The sequence below is a fragment of the Amphiura filiformis genome, chromosome 5 (assembly GCF_039555335.1).
Source record: "Amphiura filiformis chromosome 5, Afil_fr2py, whole genome shotgun sequence".
Lineage (NCBI taxonomy): Eukaryota > Metazoa > Echinodermata > Ophiuroidea > Amphilepidida > Amphiuridae > Amphiura > Amphiura filiformis.
The window spans coordinates 74726799-74753929 of record NC_092632.1 but is presented as its reverse complement, the minus strand read 5'-3'; the positions used below and the strand labels follow the sequence as shown (position 1 = coordinate 74753929).

Genomic DNA, 27131 nt, shown 5'->3' with positions numbered 1-27131 from the left:
CCAACTTAGTTTAAAAATACAGCAGATAAAATAAAACAGTTTTACAGGATGGGCATAAACAATTACCCACACAAGTTAAACAGATAAATTTGGGTAGGTTTTTGACTTAAAACTTTTGTGAAGTTTCATGATGGTATTTATATGAGAGCCAAAAAGAGCCCATAAATATTATGGCTAACCCCACTTTTGACATGTTTGTAAAAAATGTACACTTTAAAAAACATCCAATCTAACATCTATGTTTTCCCAAACTCTTCTTACATACATGTGTAGCTATGTGTAATCTGATTTATTCTTGCAGTCTTGCTATTCTACAAAAACACCTCAGAGGCAGGCTGCAATTTATAAAAGTACCATACCTTAGGACCTTACAGGTCAATTATTAACACATGTATTTCAACTCACTTGCAACATCAGCATTACGTACAGAAAATAAGTTAATAATTGATCAAAGCTGAGCTTACTCTTGTAGAAAGCTTTTTCTGTCCTCATCTACTAATTCAAACAGGAAGCTCTGGATAACATGTTTTGTGTCAACATGTTGATAAATCCATCTAGACTTCATCATCCATAACACAATTTCATCTCACTCTGTAGACGTGGCGCCCTCAATTTCAGGCAACGAGATCAGCAGCCTATATTTTTTGCTGTTTCTACATTTCACCAAATTGTTTCACTCCTGTTTGGATAAGCAATATCCAAATTGCTTTTGACTTTCTTTTGGATTTTTGCATTTCCAAAGAAATACTTTCATGGTCAGTCTGGCCAGAGTGTCTGTGGGTGTCCTTACCACAACATTCATCTTCTTTTAATTTTCCTACTCCAAGGTACTTTTCCTTCATTTCAGATCATCTGATATTTCATTTAGTGGCCATCTGATGTTCAGCAGACTTCAGCGCAGTGACCTTTGGATAGCATCTACTTTTTTTTGTTGAAGGGTGTTTTGTCAGTTTCCATAGCTCACTGTTATACAGAAATATGCTCTAAAGGTACATATTAAAGGTTCTTGCTTCCTTTGTTACTGAGAGTTGCCCAGGCATGTGCATACATTTATTTATACCATACTTATATACCATACTTAAATAGTAATGAGGGTTGGGTAGCATTTGTTTCAAAAGGCAATTATTATTATTGTCAAATCTGATTTTCCTCCAATTATCAACTTATCCTGGTTGTTTCTGCTTTATACTTGGATCATATCTGGGTATATTATAACCTTGATGTGACTATGTCCTTAATCATAGTTTGTTTCATATACAGTAGCTGTCTATGCCAGTAGCTGTCTATGCTAATTTAAACATGTTCAAAGTCAGTTTGAATGCATCAGACTTCCTGAGTTTTTACAAAACATTCACATATAATTCAGCAAGCTTTGCCGTTTGAAATTTGCAGGGGAGCTTTTAATCGCACTCCTTGTGTGCTACAGGAGAGCACTAGGAGAGCATTTTTACTGTACTGTATAGGCCTATGTGGTTATTATTGTTACACAAAAGGTAGGCAAGCAATAAAAAGCTCTCCTCAGCTTTATTTGAGGGGAGTGATGGGGGACAATCGCTCTAGCCCTCCTCAAACGGCAAAGCCTGTAATTGACAATGTGTTATTACTTCCCAAGAAGCCATGCTGTAATGCACCTTGCATCTGTTGTATCATCAGATTCGGTACATGGGGCAAGGACACATGCCTTTATCAAAAAGAAAATAAAATCTAACAAAGGTCAAATGCTCCTCAATCATGCTTAGTACCACCCTCCCCCCACACATACACACATGACTCATACTGCACATCTTATTTACACAATCATATTATATTCAGTGGTGCTAGAAACATAATCTTACATGTTCACATATTAACCATATATGATATTAAACATAACATAAATACATTATATGTTGATTAATTGTCAGATTCAATGTAATGGACTGGATTTTTTTCAGTAGTACATGATTGTTATTAATATTGCAATTTTATTTATATACGTGATAGCCTCAAGAATAACAAGTCCAGGAACATTGACTGACTGCTTCCATCAACATATACTTGACTTTTACCTCTCACCTGATTATTAAATGGGGGGTTTCAGCATAACCAGATATGCCACTACATTATTTCAAAAAATCCTATTATGCCACAAAAATCGAAAAAGTATTTTCTTATACTTTTGTACTGGGTAACCGACAAGAGGGCTACTGCAGTAATTTAATCCCTAGACCCTCTATGGAAGACCTTCATCTCCTACAAAGGGGTGTATATTTCATATACAGTCATCCATTCATGTAACCCATTTGAAATTTACACCCCTGTGTGGAAGATTGAGGTCATGTCTTCCATAGGGGGTGTATGGATTTCAACTAGAATAGCCCAGCTCTTGAAATTAGGACACTTCTTATGATAATGATAGGTGGCATGACTCTGATACTAAAGGTTTTATTGTTATTGTATTCAGCGAGGTCCCTCAGCACTGCCCTTATTCTGATTATCAAGTAATGAGAAGTAGGTCTTTATCTGGGTCACACGATACTATGCAGCTTGTTTGTCAAACAAGGTGCAGATGTGATTTGAAATTACTCGGTACTCTAGGTCGGTAAACATGAGTAAGATTTGATCTTTCCCTAGAGAAGTCCTTTTGAGAGGGCTGAGCTTTCGGAACCCTAGCGAGTGCCATCTTCAGAGCCAGAAGGTGCAGATGTGATTATGTTGTGATTCAATTAGCTAATTCAACCCCACTTCCATGTTTATACTGTAAACAGCGTCAAATTGGCAGACTGCTGAAGGACCTTGCCAAACACTATTAGTACAGACAATTTATTGACATATAAGGGCCTTTGAGACTAATTTCATTTAGTGTGATTTTATAATGTTAGCCTTTATTAGCAACTTGTTTCTTATTTTTTTTTTTTTCTGTTTGCCCACGTCCATCCACTGCTTGAGTCAGTATTCTGCTCCTCGGACCCCACATACGGACCATACCCCGGGGGATTGTACAGCTTGCGGATAGCCCTGCACTGCAAACGGCCAGCACAGGTGTGTTATTTGAAGGTATGCAATTTGGTGGGTTTTTTTCCAGTAATGTATTTCTAATGTTTTTTTTATGTATTTTCAAGACCCCTGTGCTAAACTGGAAAACAGTGTTGACCCAGGCAAAACAAGATCCAATAAATAAATAAATAATGATGGCATAATTTTCAAAAATGATTCGTGTTATCAATGTTATTGAATACACAAGTCTTCAGATCTGCTGATTCAATTGTGTGTGTGTGTTTAATATTACATTTAATGAAAACATGAAACTTGCAATTTGATCATTACCCTTTTATTACTGTTAAACATCACCTTTTTACTATTCCATTCACACATTTGGGAAAATAACTTGGTCCTGAAACATACTGAGAAATACCAATTAAAAAACATACATCTGTATGGAAGACATGACCTTAACCTTCCACACAGAGAGATGCCAGTCAGTCTTGTCAAAAAATCCTGAAATGGCAAAGAATAACCTGAAAAATGTACTTTGCCTATACATTTGTATAGGATCCTCAGAGTAAAATTGCCTAAAATCAGGAATTTCCTGAAGACTGACAACACTGCACACAGGGGTATACTTCAAATGGAGTCACCCATGCAGTAACTCCATTTGAAATTTACACTCCCTCTGTGTGGAATATTTTGGTTATGTCTTCCATGGGGGTGTATGGAGTTCAACTGGAATTGTCCATTTTGCTTTTATAAAGACAATTGGGTTGTTGTTCATACTAACAACATAATACACACACCTGCTAAATCTCAGTAAATATTAATATTTCTGTACAGAAAAAATAAATAATTACATGATTGCCTATCTTGCACAGTCTTATCTTCTCGAGTTGACAAACATTTGCCTACACACGCACACCCCACTGGCACACCCACGCGCACACGCACAACACACAAACTTACCCACACTCATTATGTTACATATAAAATATTGCAAGATATGTTTTACTCTTGTATTTTTGGATGTAAGAGCCCGTGTTCATCTGCTGTCTCTAAAAGTTCACAAATGATCGGTGATTCAACCTGGGCAGGGAGGAAACAAACAAACAAACAAACAAAAAATATTGTTAAATTTTTACAAAATCATTAACTCAATAAAATTTGCTGCATATTCCAATGCCGCCATTTACTATTAATGAATCGATCCAACACTCTAATCAATGATGCTCTACATACTTATTTTAACTTGTTTCAGTCCTACATGAGCTTGTTTATGGTGTCCATTTCATTGACAAGGACACATTATCGGTGCAATATGCAACCTTACTGCGCTTTTACATTAAAAGGCTACACTTCCCTATGGATGATTTCAATGCAATCTTAATTCCAGTTGCACTGTATGTCTACTCCACAAAGGAATATTTGCTACTTTTGTGTTCAATTCCAGTTAAAAATTGACAAAATGTATAAAATCTAGTGGAATTTCACACAATTTGGCCTTTAAGGGATCTAAAATGAGCATTTATTGCGTTTCGACAGTATTTTTTGTGGGACATGAGAGCACCTCAGACCTATCGAATTGCATTCTGAATACGAAGCATGTCTTTCTGATATCAAATAATTTTCATTTGTTGAAAATCACAATATAATACAAATTTTATGACAAATTATAAAATTTGATATTTTTCAAATTTTTGATATATAACAGTCCTCGAAGTAAATTGTATAAATCTAATGATATATTCTTAAAGTGTATGTAGCAGGGAGGAAAAGCCGACGGTCAATTGAAAATTTTGACCTTTCATATTGAAGATATGGATTTTTTCCCAAAAGACCTTATTTTTGTTTGGTGTTTTGGGAAAAAAAATCCATATCTTCAATACTGAAAGGTCAAAATTTTCAATTGATCGTCGGCTTTTTATCCCACCTACATACACTTTAAGTATAAATCATCAGATTTATAAAGTTTACTTCAAGTACTGTTAAATATCAAAAATATCAATTTATAATGATTTGCCATAAAATGTGTATTAAATTGCGAATTTCAAAAATCAAAATTATTTGATATCAGAATGACATTCTTCGTATTCAGAATGCAATTCGATATGTCTGATGTGCTCTAATGTCCCAAAATAAATACTGTCCAAACGCTCATACCCCAGCCCTTAATAATTAAAGACAGAGATAAAAAGACTAGTTTGCGTCTGACGTCACTGTCAATCAAATTCTCTACCATCCTTGATTGGTAATAGCGCGTAAAAGGAAGGTCGTTTTATCTGGTGCCGATTGGAGAAAAGGAATAGCAGAAAATGGCGAAAAATTATGTACTTTTACAAGGCAAAAAGCAACTTTTCTAGGCATTGTTGACATGGTGCCTTCACGAAAGAAAGTTTCCTTCTATAAAGACTTAACTTTTGAGATGGTTTGTATGTTCGAAGAGGCAAAATTAACAATAAGGCGCCCGCTTTTACCGCCACGTTCAGCAACTCATATCATCACAACACTTGTAAATAAACCATGCTCGATTTACAGATGAGGTCAGACGCAAACTAGTCTTTTTATCTCTGTCTTCCATTATAAAATGAGTTGATTTTGTTTTGGAATTCAAAATTCTTCCACACCTTTTCCCCATATGGATGAAATTGGTTGGATCTGGAATGATACTGTTTTGTTTGGAATTCAAAATTCTTCCACACCTTTTCCCCATATGGATGAAAATGGTTGGATCTGAAATGATACTGTTTTGTTTGGAATTCAAAATTCTTCCACACCTTTTCCCCATATGGATGAAATTGGTTGGATCTGGAATGATACTGTTTTGTTTGGAATTCAAAATTCTTCCACACCTTTTCCCCATATGGATGAAAATGGTTGGATCTGAAATGATACTGTTTTGTTTGGAATTCAAAATTCTTTCACACCTTTTCCCCATATGGATGAAATTGGTTGGATCTGGAATGATACTGTTTTAGTTGGAATTCAAAATTCTTCCACACCTTTTCCCCATATGGATGGAATTGGTTGGATCTGGAATGATACGTTTTAGTTGGAATTCAAAAATCTTCCTTAGTGCGTGTGTGGATTTCAAATAAATTATATCAGTTTGGGGGTGGGGGTGGGGAGGCACTGTGAATTCAAAGACTCCTCTGAATTCACAGACGGTCTGTGAATTCAAATACTCTTGCTAACTTTTTAGCTACAACCTTGGTGAAAAATGTTGCCACACCTGAGCGTTAATTGGCCAACATCCTTCCCCGCTCCCCTATTGCAATGTTGATTTGGACAAAATCGTCATCATTTCTACATTACAGTCTCCCAACATTGGAAAATGGGGGTGGGGAAGGGCAAGTGTAATCTGAATGTGTATTTGCAACTATTATACAAAATAATACGGAACTATCACATATTTAGCTTCGATTGCGTGCTTTTAACACCAGAACGTGCTGGTGTGGCAACAAATTTCCGCCAGAGTTGTAGTTTGGTTTCAAGGTGCTCACATGCCGTTTATATAGTTGTGGTTTACACATTTCCTTTGTCCCACAACAACATTATATCTTTAAAAATAGTAAACAAAGTTATGTTGCAAGTATTTTTTTGGATATTTCTGCTTTATTGCATCATTTTACTCTGCTAAAAACAAATTTTAATTTGCACAGATGAATTTGAAGCAAAAAAGCTCATTAACTATCTAATGTACCAAACAGACTTCCTAAGTTTTTATTTGCTGCCAAAATTGAAACAAGTGAAAAGTATGTGAAATAAGACTGGGTCGCTGAATTCGGAGGAGTCTATGAATTGACAGCGCCCCGAACTGATATAATATAGGCTATATTGTACTTACCCTAATATATATTCACAAGTACTTGGTTCAATGAGATATATACTAACAGCATGTGGCTGCATGTTTTCACTGCACTTGAGCCGCACTTGTACTTCCCTGGGTTTACCAGTAATGTCACATATATCACCATGGGCATAAAAATGAGTCACACTTCTGAAATTGAGAACAAGATCACAGATGTGGGAAATTTGAGTTTTACATTTTACACAGCTGATTTGGTTATCAAATACAATACAAACCAGAACCTCACTTTTTAATATCACAATCATCTTGCATCTAAAAATTTAGCATTTTTTGCCAAAAAAGTGGCAAAAAAATGTGGTTGGGACTAGGGGTTGATCACTGGGGATGCCCCCACCATTCCCCACCCCTATGGTACCCCCACTGCTGGCCACTTGTCAAATGCAGGGTAATCCAAAACAATGTAATTATGCACTACGATATTGTGATACAGCTATAAACAACATATTCTACACTCATTTCACAAAATATGACTCAGAGAACAACAAACCCAGAAAATAATTATTTTAGGATATGCTGAAAACGTATCTCTCTTCAAAGAAAATAATGGCATCTTTCAAACTTGACTGTCCTCTGTAGGTAAGGAGGTAAGTATTGCAGATTCCAGAAAAAATAGCACTAACAAAGACTTGTACAAAGACTAATTTCAGGTTATGCATTCTAATTTATGGAATATACATTCTTTATCTCTATATCCATTATCAAAAATAATAAAATAAAATATTAAAATTATGAGCAACTACTATACCCTCCCTATACTCAAGCTTTGGAATACATAGTCTTTGAATTTTGTGCCTGGAATTGTATGAAAACATACAAACGTACATGTTTTGCCCATTTCCCCTCAAATTGCACAAATGTAAAAATTTTACTTTAATATTGCCAGTTATAGCTAAATTTCATTTGGCAAAACAGGATTACATTTTTATAATCCCCAAAAAGCAAGTTTGATAGTGAATAATAAAAATGTGCAAGCAGTCAGCAGCCCGGCTGGATCACCAGAGATAATAAAGGATGAGATAAGTCACAAATTGCCTACACCGATTTTGAGGACTGGAGCACAGTTTGCTGAGCTGCCATTTTGTGACTCTTAATAAATTATAATAAATTATCCAAGAGTCACTAAATGGTGGCTCAGTAAACTGTACACTGGCCAGGTCTTACTACGTACTGTGTAATGCAAAGATACTATAGAGCCTTCTATAGGGCTCTGTTGAAGAGACGGTTCCAATGGATGATTTATTATAATTTATTCTGAATTACAAAACGGTATCCCGCATGTATTACAGGGTTGGGAGGTAGTTACAACTAGCGATCTTATGTCGCAGGCCTGGGATCACTCACCTTGAGCCCACATTTTTTGAGTTGCGTGTCCACCACTCTATATGTTCTTCTTTATTCCAAGTGCCCAAAACTACCTCTGTTCTGCCATTTTTATCCTGCAAGAAATATATTGGGGAAAATAGGATAATAAGTTTCAGTGAACATAATTTTGATTAAATACTTTTAGTCATACACCATAGTTCACACATCTGATTATCTCTGTTTGTCAACATTTCTGTTGGTAACATTGATAACATCTGCAGCAACACAAAATGTTTTTAAAAACATTTTTTTTGTTGGTCAAAATAGTTTTTAAACATTAAATGTTGGGTAATGTAAAGGTTATGAAAACATGTTGAAATGTTAGGTATGAAAATCACTACAACAACATTTAAAACTGATGTCTAAATGTTATAACATCAAATGTTATTGTAAAAGCATTTGCAAAATATTTGGTCAACAATAACAATATGTTAGATTCTTTTGCAGCAAGTTTAAAAAAAATACTTTTGAATGTTAGTCAAATGTTTTATACGGTACCCTTTAAATATAACCTGACATTTAAACATTTTCTAGCAGCCTTTTCTAACTTTTTGGAAATGTTTTTGAAAATGTTTTGTTTTTGCTACTAGGAACCTTGTGAAAAAAAGTTGTGTTGGCATCCTTGTTCTAAACTTAATTTAGGTGAACTATGACTAAACATACTGTTTAAAAAGCTGAAGATGTTATTTTTAAACTTGCAAATATTTATAAGCTTACCTGATGGTACTGTTGAGCAAATTTCCCATAGCAGAACTCATACTTCCACCAACCTTGGCCCTGTTTAGATGAATACATGTAAATAATGCTGGATTAGATTATAAATCTGCAAAATATGTCTACAAAATATCAAAGTCAGAATAAAAGACATTTGACCAGGATCAATGCACATTGCATTTAGGCACTAATAAAAAAGCTAGGCACAGTTGGCAGGCAGGTATGTTCTTGCCGTTTTACATTTAAAAAATAAAATCTAGTAAATGTAATGAAACCCTGCTGCTGTACACATGATAATGTAATGGGCTATTCCAGTTGAAATCCACACTACCCCTGTGAAAGATTTTGGAAATATCTTCCACAGGGGAGTATGTTTTCAAATGTAACTGATCAGGGTTAATCATTATGAAACCCATACCCCCCCTGTATTATAGCTTTACCTATTATCTTCCACAACTGGAGTGAGTATTTCAAATGGAAGTTACCCAATTATCTATTCTATTCAAAACTTATACTCCCTCTGTGGAAGACTTTAGCTAAATCTTCCACAGGGGGAGTATGTTTTTCAAATGTAATGATCAGGTTTAATCATTTTGAAACCTATACTCCCTCTGTATTATGGCTTTAACTATATCTTCCACAACTGGAGTGAGTATTTCAAATGGAAGTTACCCAATTATCTATTCTATTCAAAACTCATACACCCTCTGTGGAAGACTTTAGCTAAATCTTCCACAGGGGTAGTGTGGATATCAGATGGAATAGCCCAATGTCCGCTGGTTAGGCATTAGTGAAAGATATCCTTACTGCTTTATTACTGACATTTTATTGCAACAAAATAATGTTTCAACAAGGCCGTTCGCGAACCACTACATCCCACGCCCGTCGCGCTATTTAAAGGGGCATCACTTTTGCAGGAATCAATAAGTCAATTCTTACAATAAGATTGGGTGAATCAAAGTGAATTCACATCAATTTTCAAACTCTACACAGAGACCATCAAGAGATATTGTATTGACATGGTTTATAGCAAGTTAAACCTATTTGACCCGCATTTTTCCTCATCAAAACTGAGATTTTGAAATTGAAAACTAGCTCTTATTTTTCACATTACAGGTAACCCAGACAAATTTAATGCCCAAGATATTGTTCCGTTTAGATGCTGTGAACAAAAATGTGGTAAAAGTTGGGGCATTCTTAGTCAGTGGGAGTGGTCTATTACGTAGACACATAATCTGAATGAACAATAGCATGATTTTGGGTCTATCAGAATGTAGACGACCCCGCGTCATCATGAGTGATGATAATGCGTAACACGCTCATAGAGGTGCGCGTATGTATTGCGTTGTATGTAGAGCCGTGGTCGGCATGTTTTTTTCATGTTGTTATGTCAACATAATTTAATCTCGACGTCGACATCATGTCGACATAATCTTGTATTTAAAATCAGCCAAAACATGTATCAAAGTCAACAACAAAAGCATTGCATGATCAGTCACTTACAGCGTGAGAGCGCTGAGTTGACAGTCGTAAACATTTACCACAAGATCCGATATACCCGGAAGTGAGCACACGATTTCGGCTTTTTATTTCTTATAAAAAGAATTATATGTAAAATGGGTGAGGGGCTGGCTTTGCAGACTCGGGTCACAGTGTCGTCGGCAGTGTTCGAAATAAGTACTTATCCTCTTGTCCTCTTGTCCAAAAATCACTGGGGACAACCATATTGAGCTAAGTACTTATCCCCTGGACAACCACTATTTGGATTCTTTGCATTCAATAACATGACATATACATTTTGGGGATAACCAAAATGTTTAGAGGACAAGCAGAATTCATGCTTTAGTTGTCCTCGAGACAACCTCCATATTTTCCTTATTTCGGACACTGGTCGTCGGGTATAGAAACCTGAACATGATTGGCTGATTATCGTGTTGTGGATGGGTAGATATCCAATCACTGTATTGGTTAGAAACTTTTATTGATTAAGGGGGTACTACACCCATCACATTTTTTGCGGGTTTTTTGCATTTTGTAAAGAAATGAGAAAAAAAAATTGGACAAAGTGGTATGCAAAATGAAGGGCAAATCTTCTCGTTATATTGGTGGCATCGGTATGAATGTAGCTTACATGCTTTTGAAGATAGAAGCCAAAAGGAGGTACATCACTCGTGCTTTAAATTCACTTCATTTTGGAAAGCTTGCTATCAACGGATTTCGTTAAAATTTTGGATACGTGTTGCCAACGCATTAGAGAAATAATGTTGATATGTAAAATGGGAATAAGTGGTTCCTGATGGCTTCATGAACTTGGTGATTTTCAGTGCTCCACGTCTATCAAAAACGAACTGGTTAAAATGCTTCTATTTTCAATGTTGAGCTATATTTTGTATTTGTAACTAGCGACATTATTTCACTGAAACTTAATTAAGCCATAGGTAACAGGTTACCACAACCATACTACAGCAATGTTGAAAAAAATTGCATTTCTCGTCACCTATACCCACCATATTCAATAAGACTCGTAAGCTTAAGATTTGCCGATTTTGGTAACTATTTTGTCGTTATTTTCTAATCCATTTCAACTAGGAACTCCAAAATTGATACAGTGATATAATATTTTAAGTGGATTAATATTTTTGAGTCTTACCTATCATTGTCGCTATCCAAGGCAAAAAAAAAGCAAATATATTCCATAGAATTCTGCACTCGCCACGGTATCCGAATTTTGACACGCAAATTTTGACTACAATCTATTGCGTCATAACCAGTTGCCGTGTTTTATGCATGTATATATTTAGGTATTTTTAAGCTCAAATTCTGGCGTATGGGGCAATCCCAATACGGAGCCATGGAGTAGGAAAAAAAATTGGACAAGCCAAGACGGGCCGGGGGAAAGGAATTTGGGAAAATTGAGCAGATCGACGGGGGGAAAGCGATATTTGGTGCACATATATTAAATGGGACACGACTGATTTTTGAATAACACGAACTTTTGGAAGTCACGTCACGGGTAGGCTACAGTATTACGCAGTCAAAATTATGAAAATTTTCCTGCACGTTATCCGGCACGCTATGTAGGCCCTACGCTCGCATTTAGACATTCCCATCCATACAATTTTAAAGGCCTTTGTCATTTGTCATTTGGTATTTTTGAAATGTATAAATTTGGCATAGGATCCTATCAGCAGTAGGCCAATTGATGTAGGTGGCCTATCATAGGCTTAGCTAGTAATCAGATTCGTGTAAAATGTCTGATGATTTTTTTTCTCGGGATGAGATTTTGGCTTTAGTACTCGGCGTTTGGCTAAACCACTAATACTATAACAACAAACAGGGACAACAAAGGCGATTATGGCCGGGGAAGGGAAGGGGAATGCAAGAGGTAAGAAATTTCAGTTGGTAGGCCTACACCATTTGGAAATCCCCCAGTGAGCCCCTTATCATGCTTATTGAATATTTTAGTAGTGTTATGACCCCGGCTACTTTTATTTTTCCGTGTTACCTTTAAAATGTACGCCTATCATTAAATTGCGGAATTGTAGGCCTATACTGCGTGCTTTACACCGCTGATTCAGTTTATATTATCGCAACTCGTCACCTGGGCGGTGAATTGCTTTCCCCATGCCAACAAATCTTTGCCCTCCCCACTTTAACATGCCAACCCCTCTATCGACATACCAAAACATTATCCCCCCTACACCTAGGCCTACATGGCAGCCGGTATTCAGTTTTAAGCAGGCCGAGAAGGGGCAAGCCGCAAGTTTTGGCACGTAGGCCTATATTATTGCAAAAGCCAAGTATTAATATACCCCGGGGTATATAGGCCCTAATAGGTCTACTATTATTTAATATGTTCACTTTTTCTACTCACTTTATTAGGGCCTACCATTTAAAATGTCTAAAATTGCGGAATTGTTAAAATGTCTTAAATTGCGGAATTGAGCAAATTTCTCATACGTCCAGGGCCGTAGGCCCCTACATAAGGGGGCAATGGGGAAGCTACCCCACCCCTGTGGGAAGTCCGCCCTAGACTAAATCCTCCAGTCTCGAATATACGCACGGCCGTTGCACTGTGCTGTATACGAGCCGCCGCCATTTGTCCGCCATTTTGCGAGTGAGAGGCCAGGGACTCAGGCTAAGTCCGCCCCGGATGCGGTTGCCCTGAAGAATTTTACTAGGGTCTTTTTTGTACTTTTGAGCCTATTTTGTTTCGTCACAAATTCCCCTTGAATGAGGGTTTCCCCTTTCACTCCTTTGCCTCCCCCCCCCCCTTAAAAAGTCCAAGCTACGCCCATGATCCCCCATGACGCCACTTCACGGGGAGGGAAGAGGCACAACATACATTTCTTGATTTTATCAGGGATTTTACCAAGAGAAGGTGCTAGGCATACATGCTCATGTTTGAATCTGGCAACACGAGAACTTTGAACTTCTGCGGTAGTCTTGTAGCCGTCCGGCCCTGTTCAGTTTTATACACGCATTTGAATATGAATTGTTTTGCGCACTTACTTAATGTTTATGGAGCACATTTTCTTCATTAGTTTGTCAAGTTGATGTCAAATGTTCTATTCTATACTATCTGTTATTAGTGTTTTTTTGCCTATAGTATGTCCAAACATGGTCCAATGTTGTAATTTGTTGTTTTTGATCGCAAAGGTCGGATATTTTTATTCCCGATTTAACTGTGCACCCGCCCGAGGGCTTCACAAGGGTGCAGAATTCGGCGAAAGTGTGACGGTAATTTTGCCTTTTTTGACACTAAAACGCATTTGATCCTTAATTTTATTTCAACAACATTTTTGATTAGGTAGCATAATGAGGCAGCTACCAACTTTTTTCCCAAATCTTAAAGAATTATTCTCAATGTCTGACCTGTGTATTTCCTATTGGTAATACAAATTGACGTGTCAGCCCTAAATATACATAGGCAGGTCGTATTTTGGACCGTAGCGAGTCTAATACGTACTGTATATGTGAATATCGATGAATGTTAGAAACGGCAGAAACCGGTTGTGAAGAAGACTACGTGGATCGTATAAGCGTCCTTACCAACCAGTCAACTTTAAGACAAATAGGTGAAAAATTACACTTTAACGACGTTCTTTCATATTTTTTTTTATTTCACATGATCCGTGCATATATCGCCTAGTTATAAATGAAAAAATATTTTTTTAGACCAATCAAACCAATATATGGGTGTAGTACGCCCTTAATAGTATTCGGTAGTATTGATTATATAATTGGCTTTGTTGTTAAAAAATCAGCGGAGCTGAGAGCTGGTCGCTGACAATAGCGATCTGAATTAGTATTTCTGAAACATTTTCCCTGTCGTAAGATTGTTGTATTTTCCTGTCGCTATCCGAGGTATCATGTCGATATGTCATGATATTGCTATGTCGACATAATATAGCGACATAAGCTATGTCAACCCAGGCTTAGTTGTATGCATAGACACAGTGCGGAATACTCGCACGCGCTAGCAGTACACGCAACAAAAAAAGTGAAGTTGTAAACAAGTTTCGTTTATTTAAAAAAAGGGGGGTGTTTTTATGACGGTAACTTAATTTTTGCTTTAAAAAATAGTTTACAGTTATTAGAAGTTATTTAACTGACTAAGAATGAGAATAAACGATAGGAATTTTTATTTTGACTATCCTCTACGACAGGCAGGTCCAATATTTTTATCGTAGTGGATGCCGGCTGCACTACTCAAAATATTGGACCTGCCTGTCATCTATCACATGGTAGAGGATAGTCAAAATAAAAATTCCTATCGTTTATTCTCTAATTGTTATTTGTTTTTGTACATTTTGTCATTGGGCAGGAAAAACCTCCTGTGTCATTGACCCCCGAACATGTTTAAAGCAAAACCTCCTATGTAACCTATTGGCATTTTTGTTTTAAACATGTTCAGGATCCTGCCCAACGACGAATTATACAACTCAAAATTTAGAAACAGATTGTCAGATAGAAAACAGAAGATGAAAAAATTGGACTACCCATCTTTTAATACACTACAAATATCTCTGATGCTAATAAAATACTTTTTAAAAACTTTCTACCAACAAAATTCAATGTGAGTATTAACTTAATATTTACTCACCCCATGTAAGCAATGATCTCCACTCAAGAAATCCTTGACAAGTTGTTCAGTGTCTAAAGATGGTATAGATGGTTTAGGAGGAGGAGCCGCCCCTTTAGTGGTGGATGATGAGGATGTTTGCCCCTTGGTTGGTGTCTTAGGTGGTTTAGTCTGAAGAAAGAAATCAAGCATGCACAGTTCATTTTTGAAATGAGGCACAATGTTTTATAAACCATGTTTGCCCTACCTTGAAGGCATGAACATGTAATATTATATAAAATTACATTAACCAAATAGAAAGCAAATTTATACTTCTACGCTACTCAAATTTGGTACACTCACCGGAGCGCTTTCACCAGGTCAACCGGTGTCTTCAGCGGATGTTATTGCTCTGAATCAAACTGTGTAGACTCTCATTCATCTGGGTATGTTGAAATTAAGATTTAATTTAAATCTGGTCAACCAGACATACCTATTTTTGACGGACGAACGAGTGTTAGAACCTGATGAGACTATAACATCGTTTGATGTCACCGCCTCTTTACCAGCATTCCTCCGGGACGCAGTCTCAGCAGTTCGCGAAGTTCTGACTCAGGATACCACACTTCATGAACGGACAAACTTATCTCCTGATCAATTATGTGATCTACTTAGTCTCTGTTTAGATAACACCTACTTTTCGTGACAGTGGAAAATTCTACCAACAATGTCATGGATGTTCCATGGGTTCGCCTGTCTCACCGATTATCGCTAACCTTTATATGGAAAGATTTGAGCGCATTGCTTTGTCAACGTTTCCCGGTATAGCGCCATCTAGATGGTATCGATATGTGGATGATACTTGGATTTTAATTAAATCCAAAGAACTTGATAGGTTTTTCAACCACATCAATCAAATTGATCCTCATATCAAGTTCACGCAGGAAGGATTGTCAAATAACAAACTCGCGTTTCTTGACTGTTTAGTGTCCGTGGAAGAAGATCGCTCCCTTGCTGTGTCTGTTTATCGAAAACAGACACACACGGACCAATACCTTCAATTTGGTTCCAATCACCCCCTCATTCAAAAACTCGGCGTGGTCAACACCTTGTTTCATAGAGCTGAGTCGATCATCACCAAAGACTCCGATAAGATTGCTGAACATCAACATCTTCGCAAAGCGCTGGGTAACTGTGGTTACCAGGACTGGGCCATTAACAAGGCCTTAAACAAGGACAACAGCAAACCCACCGCCAGTAGCACGAATCAGACGGGGAGAACAACAAGTATTACCATCCCATATCACGGAGATTTATCGGAAAAACTCAAAAGAATTTATCGCGACCACGGAATTACCACCCACTTTAAACCCACGAACACGATCCGCCAGTCCTTAGTGCATCCCAAGGACAAACAGCCCAAGGGGAGGATCAGTGGAGTGGTATACGGGGTCAGCTGTTCTGAAGAGCAAGCCTGTCAAGACTCTTACATAGGAGAAACCGCCCAACCTCTTCACAATCGCATGTTACAACATCGCAGAGCCAGCTCAAGTGGAAACGACTCATCAGTGTACTTACATTTGAAAGCCACCGGACACCATTTTACACCAAGGATGTCCGAATCCTAGATCGCGAGCATCGTTGGTTTGAGCGTGGAGTGAAAGAGGCAATCTGGGTGAGGGCTGAGCAACCATCCCTCAACCATGTGGCGGTGTCCGGGCCAAACTATCACACGGCTGGGACAGGATCATAAAGGACATTCCTCGTCGATTGTCATCAAGAAAACTTTTGAAATTGATTCACCAAGAGGTTTTATGGCATATTTTGTGATTTTCCCCCATTGAGTGCAACGGTAAGTGTCCCCTTCATGTCAGAGGACGTGAGATGGAACAGCCAAATCCAGGCAAAAACAACCAATGAGATGAAACGATCTTGCAAGTGACTTTATGCTGACCGAATGAATGTCATGCAATAATTGTAATAAGTGAAAGTTTTTACGATATAATTTCAGGAATTACTTGCTTACCTTTGTGCCGGCAGAATATTGTTTTTTCTGAGGATTAGCTATTAACTTATCATAACTGACTGGTATACGTGGTGCACCATCCAATGCATAGCAATTGATATTACTCACTGGTGTATCTTTTACTCTACACAAAGATAATACAGAATTCAATGACAAGTAGATCAGTAAATTATGCAGCGCAGGAGAAAATAAAACAAAATGTAAAATTCAAATGAAATCAACATTATTGAAATTATCATGATAAGTCTTCCAATTTTAATAATAACTCGCACAAATAGTTGTCATGGGAGCCCAGATTTGGGGCAGATATAGATTTGTTTTTCATTTACTTTCTAATTTGAGCAAGACTTATCCAAAGGAACCAAGTTGAACATTTCAAAAAAAATTGTTAATGTCAGTACACTACAGTGAGTCCAATTGCAATGTGTTGCAATTCTCGCTATTCACAATAAGGGCGCCGCCAGCGGTTTGCGATGTAATCGTGATGTATCATGGGAAAAGGTCGACATCCAAGTCCGCGCATTACGAATATTACCATGCTATTACATAGGAACACGTGACAATATTTTTTAGTTTGTCAATATAACGGTATTACACGCAAATCGATAGAGAAAAATTAATTGTGCACATTTCAAATCACATTATTAAGTATTATTGAGTATCGATTCGCTGTAACACCTTTATTTTGACAAACTAAAAAATATTGTCACATGTTCCTATGTAATAGCATGGTAATATTCAGATTATGCTGAGTTGGATGTCGACTGCTTCCCATGATACATCACGATTACATCGCAAACTGCTGGCGCATCTTTTATTGTGAATAGCGAGAATTGGATTTTCCACCTTTAACCTTCACCACTCGGGTTTCAACTGCAGATGACAAGTTCCAATTTTCGTTAAGGGATCGGGAATGAGCGTTTTGAGCATTTCAACAGTATTTTTTGTGGGTCATGAGAGCACATCAGACATATCAAATTGCATTCTGAATACAAAAATGTCTCTCTGATATCAAATAATTTTCATTTTTTGAAATTCACGATATAATACAAATTTTATGACAAATTATTAAAATTTGATATTTTTCACATTTTTGATATATAACAGTCCTCGAAGTAAATTTTATAAATCTAATGACATATTCTTAAAGTGTATGAAGCTGGGAGAAAAAGCCCCAAAAAGACCTAATTTTTTTGTGTGTTTTGGGGGGAAAAAATCCATATCTTTAATACGAAAGGTCAAAATTTTCAATTGATCGTCGGCTTTTCAACCCCCCTACATACACTTTAAGTATAAATCATCAGATTTATAAAGTTTACTTCGAGGACTGTTAAATGTCAAAAATATCAATTTTTAATCATTTGTCATAAAATGTGTATTACATTGCGAATTTCATAAAATCAAAATTATTTGATATCAGAAGGACATTCTTCGTATTCAGAATGCAATTCGATATGTCTGATGTGCTCTAATGTCCCACAATAAATACTGTCCAAACGCTCATACCCCACCCCTTAAAAATTCAAAAATTTCAGCATGAAAAATGCCTTATAAAATGAGCATTGGTTTAGTGGTTCTTAAGATAGCTCTTGATATTTTGAGAAAATATCTCAAAACTTGGGACTTTTCATGTTGAAACCTATAATAACCACCATGCAAAGTAGTAAACATAAAGAAATCCTCCCTCTAATAACACTTACTTGTATAATGGGATGTGTGCATAAGACTGGCGATAATACAATAGCCTCGTATTCACATGAACTCGTCTCTTTCAATGAGTAGATCTCATTGCGTCCTGTCTCTTCACATATATACAGTACATGTGTTTTCCTTGGCTCTCCTGATTTAAGATCACACGTTGAGCCATCTGTCATTATCAACTCAAAGAATGGTACTTCTTTTCCCTCTAGTAGTGTGGTAGGGGCCTGTTAAAGCACACAGAAAATGGTACTTGATGTTAAAATGGAGGAAGTCAAACTGCAAAATGATACACCAGACAGCACTTTATCATGTTAACCCCGTGAGAACTACCTGACGATTGGCCAAAAAGAAATGTTCATTATCAATTGGCCCAATCAGCAACATTGTTAGAAGAATTTCAGCACGCAAAAAAATTGGGATGAATTATTTGCAAAGCTCCATTTTGATTGGTGATTGAAGTGACAATACCATGTAATTGACCAATCAGAGTCAATGTTAGATTGGCAGGTAGTGCTCAGGGGGTTAAAATGGTATTCTTTCTTGTTACAGGGCAAATACAGGCCATCTTTGATTTCTTTTTTCAGTATTTCCTTTACTGAATTTGATCATATGGTATAGTAAATTGTTGTAAACCTTTAAAAGAATAATTCTGCAATGTTAACAAAGCACCTCTGAAGCGTAGTATGTGTGCTTTGCACATTGTATGCGGTATTAATTTTGGTGCCATACGCGTGGTATGCGTTGTGAGTTGTGCGTTGTGGTATGCGAAGTAAGCTCTCGTCAAAGGTTTACAGCCATTTATATTAGCAAAAACACATAAAAAATACTACGGAGAAAAAGGTCGCAGAAGAAAAAATATGGAAAAAACAGCAAAGCTGTATACCCTTTTTGTTCTTGCATTATCTTTTAATTATTTTTTGACTAATAGGATTGACTGCCTGCTGGCTGAGGTGAAAGTACATCACTGATTATCTTCATTATCTATTTAAAGGGGTTTTCATGATCCACAGCCTCATCCCCCCACTCTTCAAGTTGAGATTTGTATACTATTGGAAACCTCTAGGGCACACAATTGCGTCAAATTTGTATTTATGTTCTGTTAACAGAACAAAATTACAATGTATTGGCCTATGGAGCCTATAATACACATAATCATGCATAATTTCCAAACACAAAATTGGAATCAACTGAAAATTTGGGAATAAGCTGTTTCTTGGATAATTACTGAAACATACCATAAAAAAGGATTGCTAGTATCACAAAAATACCCTCTACAGTACACATGCTGTATGGAGGACCTTATAGATATAATTATCGGTTATTTATTTCCCCACAGCACAACTCAAACCAAAGACACTTACTTTCAGATCACGTATATCCTGTCCCTCACTAACTGTTATCGTATCCATTTCTTGTAATTTATACTGCTCTCCTGTGGGGTACTCTACACTGGTTCCTAATGAAAATTCTTGTAGTTTTGTCTCCTGGCAACAGAAGAAAAAGACAATAACACATGTACAGTAAAGTAATGATATTGATATTCACAAATCTTTACAGCCATAACGTTTATGTTATCTATATTATAATTACGCTATTGTCTGTGAATCTACTTAGCTAAGAGACTCGGCTTTAATTGCTCTTTTGAAAAGTTACTGGAATGTCATGAAAGACAATGGAGAGTTGATCAAACAGATTGACTCAACACAGAGAAGAACAACTAGATTTGTGATGAGAGATTACAGCATAGTAGTCCCTCCAACATGATAACATCTCTTGGATCGGATACACTATGGCTATGCAGGAAAGTCACCAGAGCAACAATAAATGCATGAAATAGCAAATGGTCTGGCAGCTATACCAGAGCAAAAGGTTCTACCGCCAGTGAAACGCCTCACACGAAATATCATCTTGAGAGCATACCAAAGACCCGAAGGGAGCAATGACTGCTGGGAATATTTGTACTTGCCAAATTTATAAAGAACTGGAATCAAATCCTACAAAACCTCATCCATGACACTAAAACTTTCACACAAGAGATCCTGAAACAGTACAAAGTCCTGACACATAACACTTTTTCATCGCGATCGCACACTACTTACTCGCTTGGTTACAATAGTAAATAGGAATTGCCTATTTGGGCCCCCCGCCCCTAGTGCAAGGAAAAAGAGCAAAAAGGAGGGAGAAAGAGGAAAAAGAGAGGAGAGAGAGGAGGGGCAGAGAGATGGGGAATCCATACGATATGCAATACCATACGATTATTATCAATAAGCCTGGGAAAAATTGTCTATTTGGGCCCCCGCCCCACCCCCCAAGTGCAGGGACATTTGGTGGATTTGGGCCCCCGCCCCATACAGGCTTGCCTCCCCTGGAAAAAATCCCAGCAATGCCGCTGGCCTCAGGTATAGAAATGGGTCCCATTTAAAAGATAATTGTACATGGGTCCTACTTCCAGACTCTCATCCAAGCACATCCCTAATCAAACCAAACAAGAGTCCAGGGAAGCTACTTCCAGGTACTCTACACTCTGACATTTTGCATGATCACTTTCATGGGGTGAAGACCAACCAGTCATCTGTGCACCTCGTAAAGAAACATCAATGCAGATCAAGTCAGGCAGCAGCCACACCTGCCCATAGTTTACAATATCAAATATATCTACATATTTTTATGTTGTGATTTTTATATGCATCTCCTGGACAAGGAACTAACATTGCAACTCAAACCTTTGTTGATCTTTGAATATTTTTGGAAAAAATGTTTTCGGCTTCAGCTTACAAGCATATATCAGTAATATAAACACTTTATATAAATAAATAACACAATATGTCCTCTGACTGTACAGAAATTGTACTCACTTTTCCAGTTAATTTTTCCTCGTGATATTGTCGTATATGTCTTCCATGACAAAGTTCGTAACTCCAGTAAGTTTCAATCTTCAAAGGAAAAAAAAGAAAACAAAATACATTTGCGCTTTTAGGAAACAAGTTGAATTCAACAGTCGAAATATGTTAGGGATTTAACCTGTACATGTACCATACATTATGAATGTTTCCAGTTGCAGCAGCATGTTTCAAGATCTTTAATACTAATCTTGATCTTTAACACCAAAACATCCCTGATTTTGAACATTACGGTTTCTGAACCTCCCCAGATGGCTTGAAAATTTACCCCTTTGCTGTGGATTTTAGAAAGATCATGCATACACTAAGTTAAGGCCGTGTAAAATTAATATTTTGGTTCTCGTCCCTCCCTCCTCAATTTCTGGGATTTGTCAGATTTTTTTTTTTTTAGATTTTTCAATTTTTTAGACTTTGGAATGATTTATGAAATCTTCATACATATAAATAAGTTTATTAGAGAACAAGCATCACTTGGCACTTCCAAGTCTTTTTGTGGTACTCTAGGGGTTTATCCTCAGAATCTCACATTTGAAAAAAAAAAGGGCCTCATCGCTTCCTCGAGCACTGTTGGAAAGACCGAAAACTACTGACAATGCTAATTTTACATTGGAAAAACAAAACAAAAAAACACCTCCCTCCCTCATCAATTCATGAAAATCCTCTGGACGAGAACCAAAACATTAATTTTATACGGCCTAAACTACTGTAGATTTATCAGCATTTTACTTACTCGTACTGTACATATTTTCTTTTTAAAGACTGCTTCTATTATTGACTTTGGTGAGGGACCCGGGTAGTTGACGACATCAGAGTCATGTTGAAGTCTATCTTGAGGCAGTATACATTCATATCTCTCATTGTCAGCTGTCCTCATCACAACTGAGTTGTCACTGCTTGGATTCTGTGAAAATAAGACAAAAAATAATAAGAACCAAAACCTATTTTCAAGAACATTTTATTATCCTCCTCCTCCTCGTCGTCGTCGTCATCATCATATCATCATCATCATTATTATTAAACAGCATCTATTTGGTGCTTTTTCAAAAGAGAACTAGCGGTGTGTATTAACGGCAAGTGTGGCACAGACCTAGCCCTGAAACATTTAATCGACAGTTGTTAGGCATGAGTAGTTGTTTTTGTAATGCACTGGGTATTTTATTAGACCCATATCTTACTTAATTGTTGAATTTCTCACAAATTTACAATTTAGGCTACTACTCGCTAAGGCACTTAGCATTTATCTTCCTACTCCCCATTCCAGCAAATATTTTTTGGGAGCAAAAAAATTATATCAAGTTCTGCCAAATGAAACATTGCTCAACATTTAGTACTAACTGGAGATACATTAAAAGAAAAAATTCAATATTTTACAAATTTCTTGAAAATAGGGCCAAAAACATGCATTTTCAGCATGTTTTCCGACAATCGAGTCATAAAAATCAAACACTTGGAAAACTCCAAGCATTCAAAATTTTGAGTATACAATGTATGCCAAAATTTTGCTCCAATTTTCATTTGTTTGTGTTACGGTACTTAAAAGTCCGTGACCCGATCGACAACATCATCCCCAATATTTTTCATTGTTGATGAGGTTTTGGTATCACATGAGAGATACTATTTTTCTCATTGCTATCCTGAAATTTGACGCTCCAAGTCGATGTATTTCGGAGAAATCATGAAGCACAGCGGCCTTTTGAGGCTACCACTTTGTAAATACTAAAAATTACGTTGGATTTCGGGACAGGGAATTAATTGCGAATCATCAGTCTCCTCAACAGCTACTTTGGTTTCGCGTCATTCACATTCTGTGAAAGAAGCGAACTACACTAAGTGCTGAGGAGACGTTGCGATATACGATATAGTCAAAAAAATTCCTTGAAGATCTCAGTGGGCTAAATGGCTCAATTGGTTAGCGCATTACGTTTTTACCCGAGGGGTACCCGGTTCAAAATCCGTGGTGGAAGTGGTTTTTTTCTCTCCATTTTTAACCCAAACTTTTTTATATTCATTTGAAATGTACATGTTGCAAGGGGAAATATATTTTGTTTCCTTTTTTTCTGAAATGGTACGAAAAAGAGTTTAAAACAAATATTTTCCGTTTAATACGGGCCGGGCATTGCAACATTGTCGTCAGGTCTTGTTGCTTGTCTGCTCAGAATGCAATTCACGCATACCAAGGTATTGGATTGCAAATTTGGCTATTTATTCACATTTACGCTGAAAATGCTCTCGCTTTTTTTCACAAAGTAGCATAAAGAAGGCGATATTTGATATTAGTATGTAATTTTAAAGATAATCCATATCCAAAACCAATAGGGTTACCCCCCTTTAACTTGAATTAAATGGTTATAAGAATGATACATGTCTTTTCCAAAAATTAGAATGCATAAATTGATAAGACTTCAGTACAAGTCTTTAGATTTGTTTATCACAGCATGTGAAAACACCCATACATTTGGCCAAATAGTGAAATGTAACTTTAATTGCTAGTTAGTACTGAATGAATAATTAGGATTGAGATGCGTTTTATTTGGCAGAAGTTGATAATATCTTTTTAAAATAAAAAAATTAGTGCTGTATGTTTCTCACAGAATGGGGAATAAGTCTAGCTAGTAGGCCTGGCATTTTCGGGTAATTTTGTACCCGGGTACCCAGCGCATTTTTCGGGCGGGTAACCGGGTACCCAAAATTGCAAAAAAAATATACAAAACATCTTGGGAAAAAAAAAATTTTTTTTGAATTTCGGGTACCTGGGCAGGGTATTTCCTGCACAGGTAATGTAATCTCAGGCGGGTACCCACATACCCGCCTGAAAATGCCAGCCTTACTAGCTAGCTCATCAGATGGCCTGGGTCGAGTGACAGGTTCATTTCCCAGGAATGTAGATAAATTCCCCTCAACATATCAGGATTTCCCACCATTTCTTTTGTATTTTTTATCAAAAAAAGCACCTTCCAAGTAACCAAATTTTCCAGGAATAAGATTTCTGAATTCACCATTTTTTTTTTTTGGTGAGTGACTTATCCTATAGCATAATGATAACTTTACCCACAATACAACTACAACTATTAATGAGATACTTACTACAGGAAGATTACCAGGCCAGTTGAGTTGAAATAACATATTATTACTTTGTAACAAATCTGAACACACTGTTGGTAACAAGGCTATGAGAAGCCCACTTATTGATAACCACTCCATTCTGATCTCAACCCTGAAATAGATAAAACAAACAACAATTAGTTATTATTTTGAAAACATTTTAACAATTTATTTCCATGCATAGTACAGTATAAAAAACCCAGAAGATATGAATACCCGTAGTACAGTTAGGACAAGTAAATAAAAAATTATTAGTTTCTCGTCCCTGCCTGCATCGTTTTTGCTGCCGCATCAAGAAAAGTTTTTGTTGTTTTTGTTTACAAAAAAAAACACAATAAAAATACGCAATTTTGATTGATTTTTGCTGTCAGTACCTTGTCTCGTTTGCAGCTATATATTTGTGTGATGTCTTGCCGAAAAGACACTACATGTAAATCTATCATCTGGGGAAAAAACTGTTGTTTTGGAAAAGGCAAAAAAAAGTGCACTCATCCTCCTTTTTGAGACTATAGAATCTGACCCATAAGGTCATAATTACATTGTGAGAAAAATTATTTTTTATGAAAATATATATTATTATCTAGGTCAGTTAGAGTACATTTTTTTGCAGAGCTTTAGCTGTTGGTCAAATAATGGTACCGTATTGTCTGTGATAAACGTCCTGGGGGTGTTGCAATTATCCCAAAAGGGGGGGGGGGCGTTTTAGAAGTGAATTTTCAGTGAAAAAACTTTAAAATCAGGTTTAATTTCCAGATGGTGCTCCTGTAGAAAGGAGGCATTGATGACTATACTAATACTACTACTGATGGCAGCACCCATGGAATTGCATGGAAAATGACATTTGCGTGGTTAACTAAATACAACAAAATTACACTCTAAGCATGCAAAGTGCATCATCAAGCAAGAATCTGATGACATTTAGTCAGTGAAATTCTACTATAATTAAAAAATGAAATGGATGAAAGTTTGAGTCATAATTAGTTTTGTCCATGCAATTTGAATTTAGTGATCGTCACAAACATTATAACTGATGCAGGTTTTAAGCTTACTCACACGAGATGGCATGGGTCACTCCATGTCAATTCAACAGATGGCTCCCACACTACCCTCTCAGAATTTCTTTAAATTTCACTTAAATGTTATAAATGTACCTATAGCCATTAGAAAAACCCACAAGTTTTAGATCCTATAGCCCTTATCGTTTTCCCGTGGCCATGGTGGCCAATCAAAAATTGGGGTGGGGGTCTATTTTTACCATCAATTTCTGACTTTTGAAATAAATGGAAGTTTTAAAGGGGTCTATAATCATGCCAAGGGACAACCGGCTTGTTGTCAAGTGCACGTGCGTTGATCATCAGCGTGATTGTTTTATTTGTTTATTTCTTCTGTGTGTACGCTCACCTACGCTTGGGCCCTTGGCGATAGCTCGGATCATGAAGTAATAAAAATTAAAAGTTAATTTTTATTACTTCTGCGTCCAGGTACGCGCTGGTGAATTGCAATCGCGTAGAAGTGACAAGGTCACCTACTATAGAAAAATTATTAAATTTGTGTACATCGTGGAACATACAGACTTTGCGTGGCTGTGCATAGAGAGCCGTAGACTAGTAGCAGTTGTACACAGATAGCCTCGCTTTAAAATATGGACGCGTAGAGTAGCGTTGTACGCGCGTGTAGTTAGCATGATTAGTCGCGGAGTAATAAGCGCAGTTGAATGTTCCACGATGTACACGGATTTAATATTTTTTCTATACTACGGCTACGCGCTGCGCCGACGACCAATGGGTCAACCAGCTTGTTGTCAAGTCCGTTGATCAGCCAGTCATCGTGATTGTTTATTTCTTCTGTGTGTACGCTCGTCTACGCTTGCCGCACAGCTCGGACCACGGAAGTAATAAAGAATTAACTTTACGTACGTACCTGTAATAAAATTACATGAAATTGAAAACGGAAAGGCATAAGCTTATGACTTTTTCTTTCTGCAGTTGGTAGGCACATGAGTATATTGGTTTCCCTTTATACCTATTATTCGTGGGAAGGTTTTGTGACTTTGTAAGCTATCCTACATGTATAGCATCTCATCCCCGGGATCTCATCACATAAAATACATGCATTGCATACACTACAGTCACAGCCCACTTTTCATTTTGTCAGGTGGCAAACTTTACGTGTACGTAAACACAAGATTGTTTCTATTCCTTGAAATTTAATTCTAATTTTTAAATTTTAATTTCTAAGGAATATGATCTTAAAAAGCAAGTATTACAGCTGTTTTGTAATTGATTTGATTTTATATGACAAAACAACATTGCTAAAAGGGGGAAAATTGGGTAGTTTTACCTATAACTTTGGTAAAAATATTATATATTTTCAAACAGTAGATAATTGATTGGGCATAGCCGGAGCTTAAGAAAGACGTTAGTT

The 27131-nt window shown here is 36.9% G+C and overlaps 1 protein-coding gene across 1 annotated transcript; it reads right to left on the bottom strand.

The window, feature by feature from the left end:
* Positions 1-281: 281 nt before the first annotated feature.
* Positions 282-26784, bottom strand: LOC140151707 (endoplasmic reticulum lectin 1-like). The gene is made up of 12 exons (XM_072174043.1): positions 26774-26784; positions 24690-24819; positions 22336-22506; positions 21561-21638; positions 20067-20189; positions 18701-18929; positions 17005-17120; positions 15021-15170; positions 8918-8977; positions 8180-8274; positions 6815-6967; positions 282-4057 (listed from the first exon to the last, which is right to left on the bottom strand). Exons 1-12 carry the CDS (start codon positions 26782-26784, stop codon positions 3979-3981), a joined length of 1395 nt encoding a protein of 464 aa, XP_072030144.1. The 3' UTR covers positions 282-3978.
* Between the last annotated feature and the right edge of the window lie 347 nt (positions 26785-27131).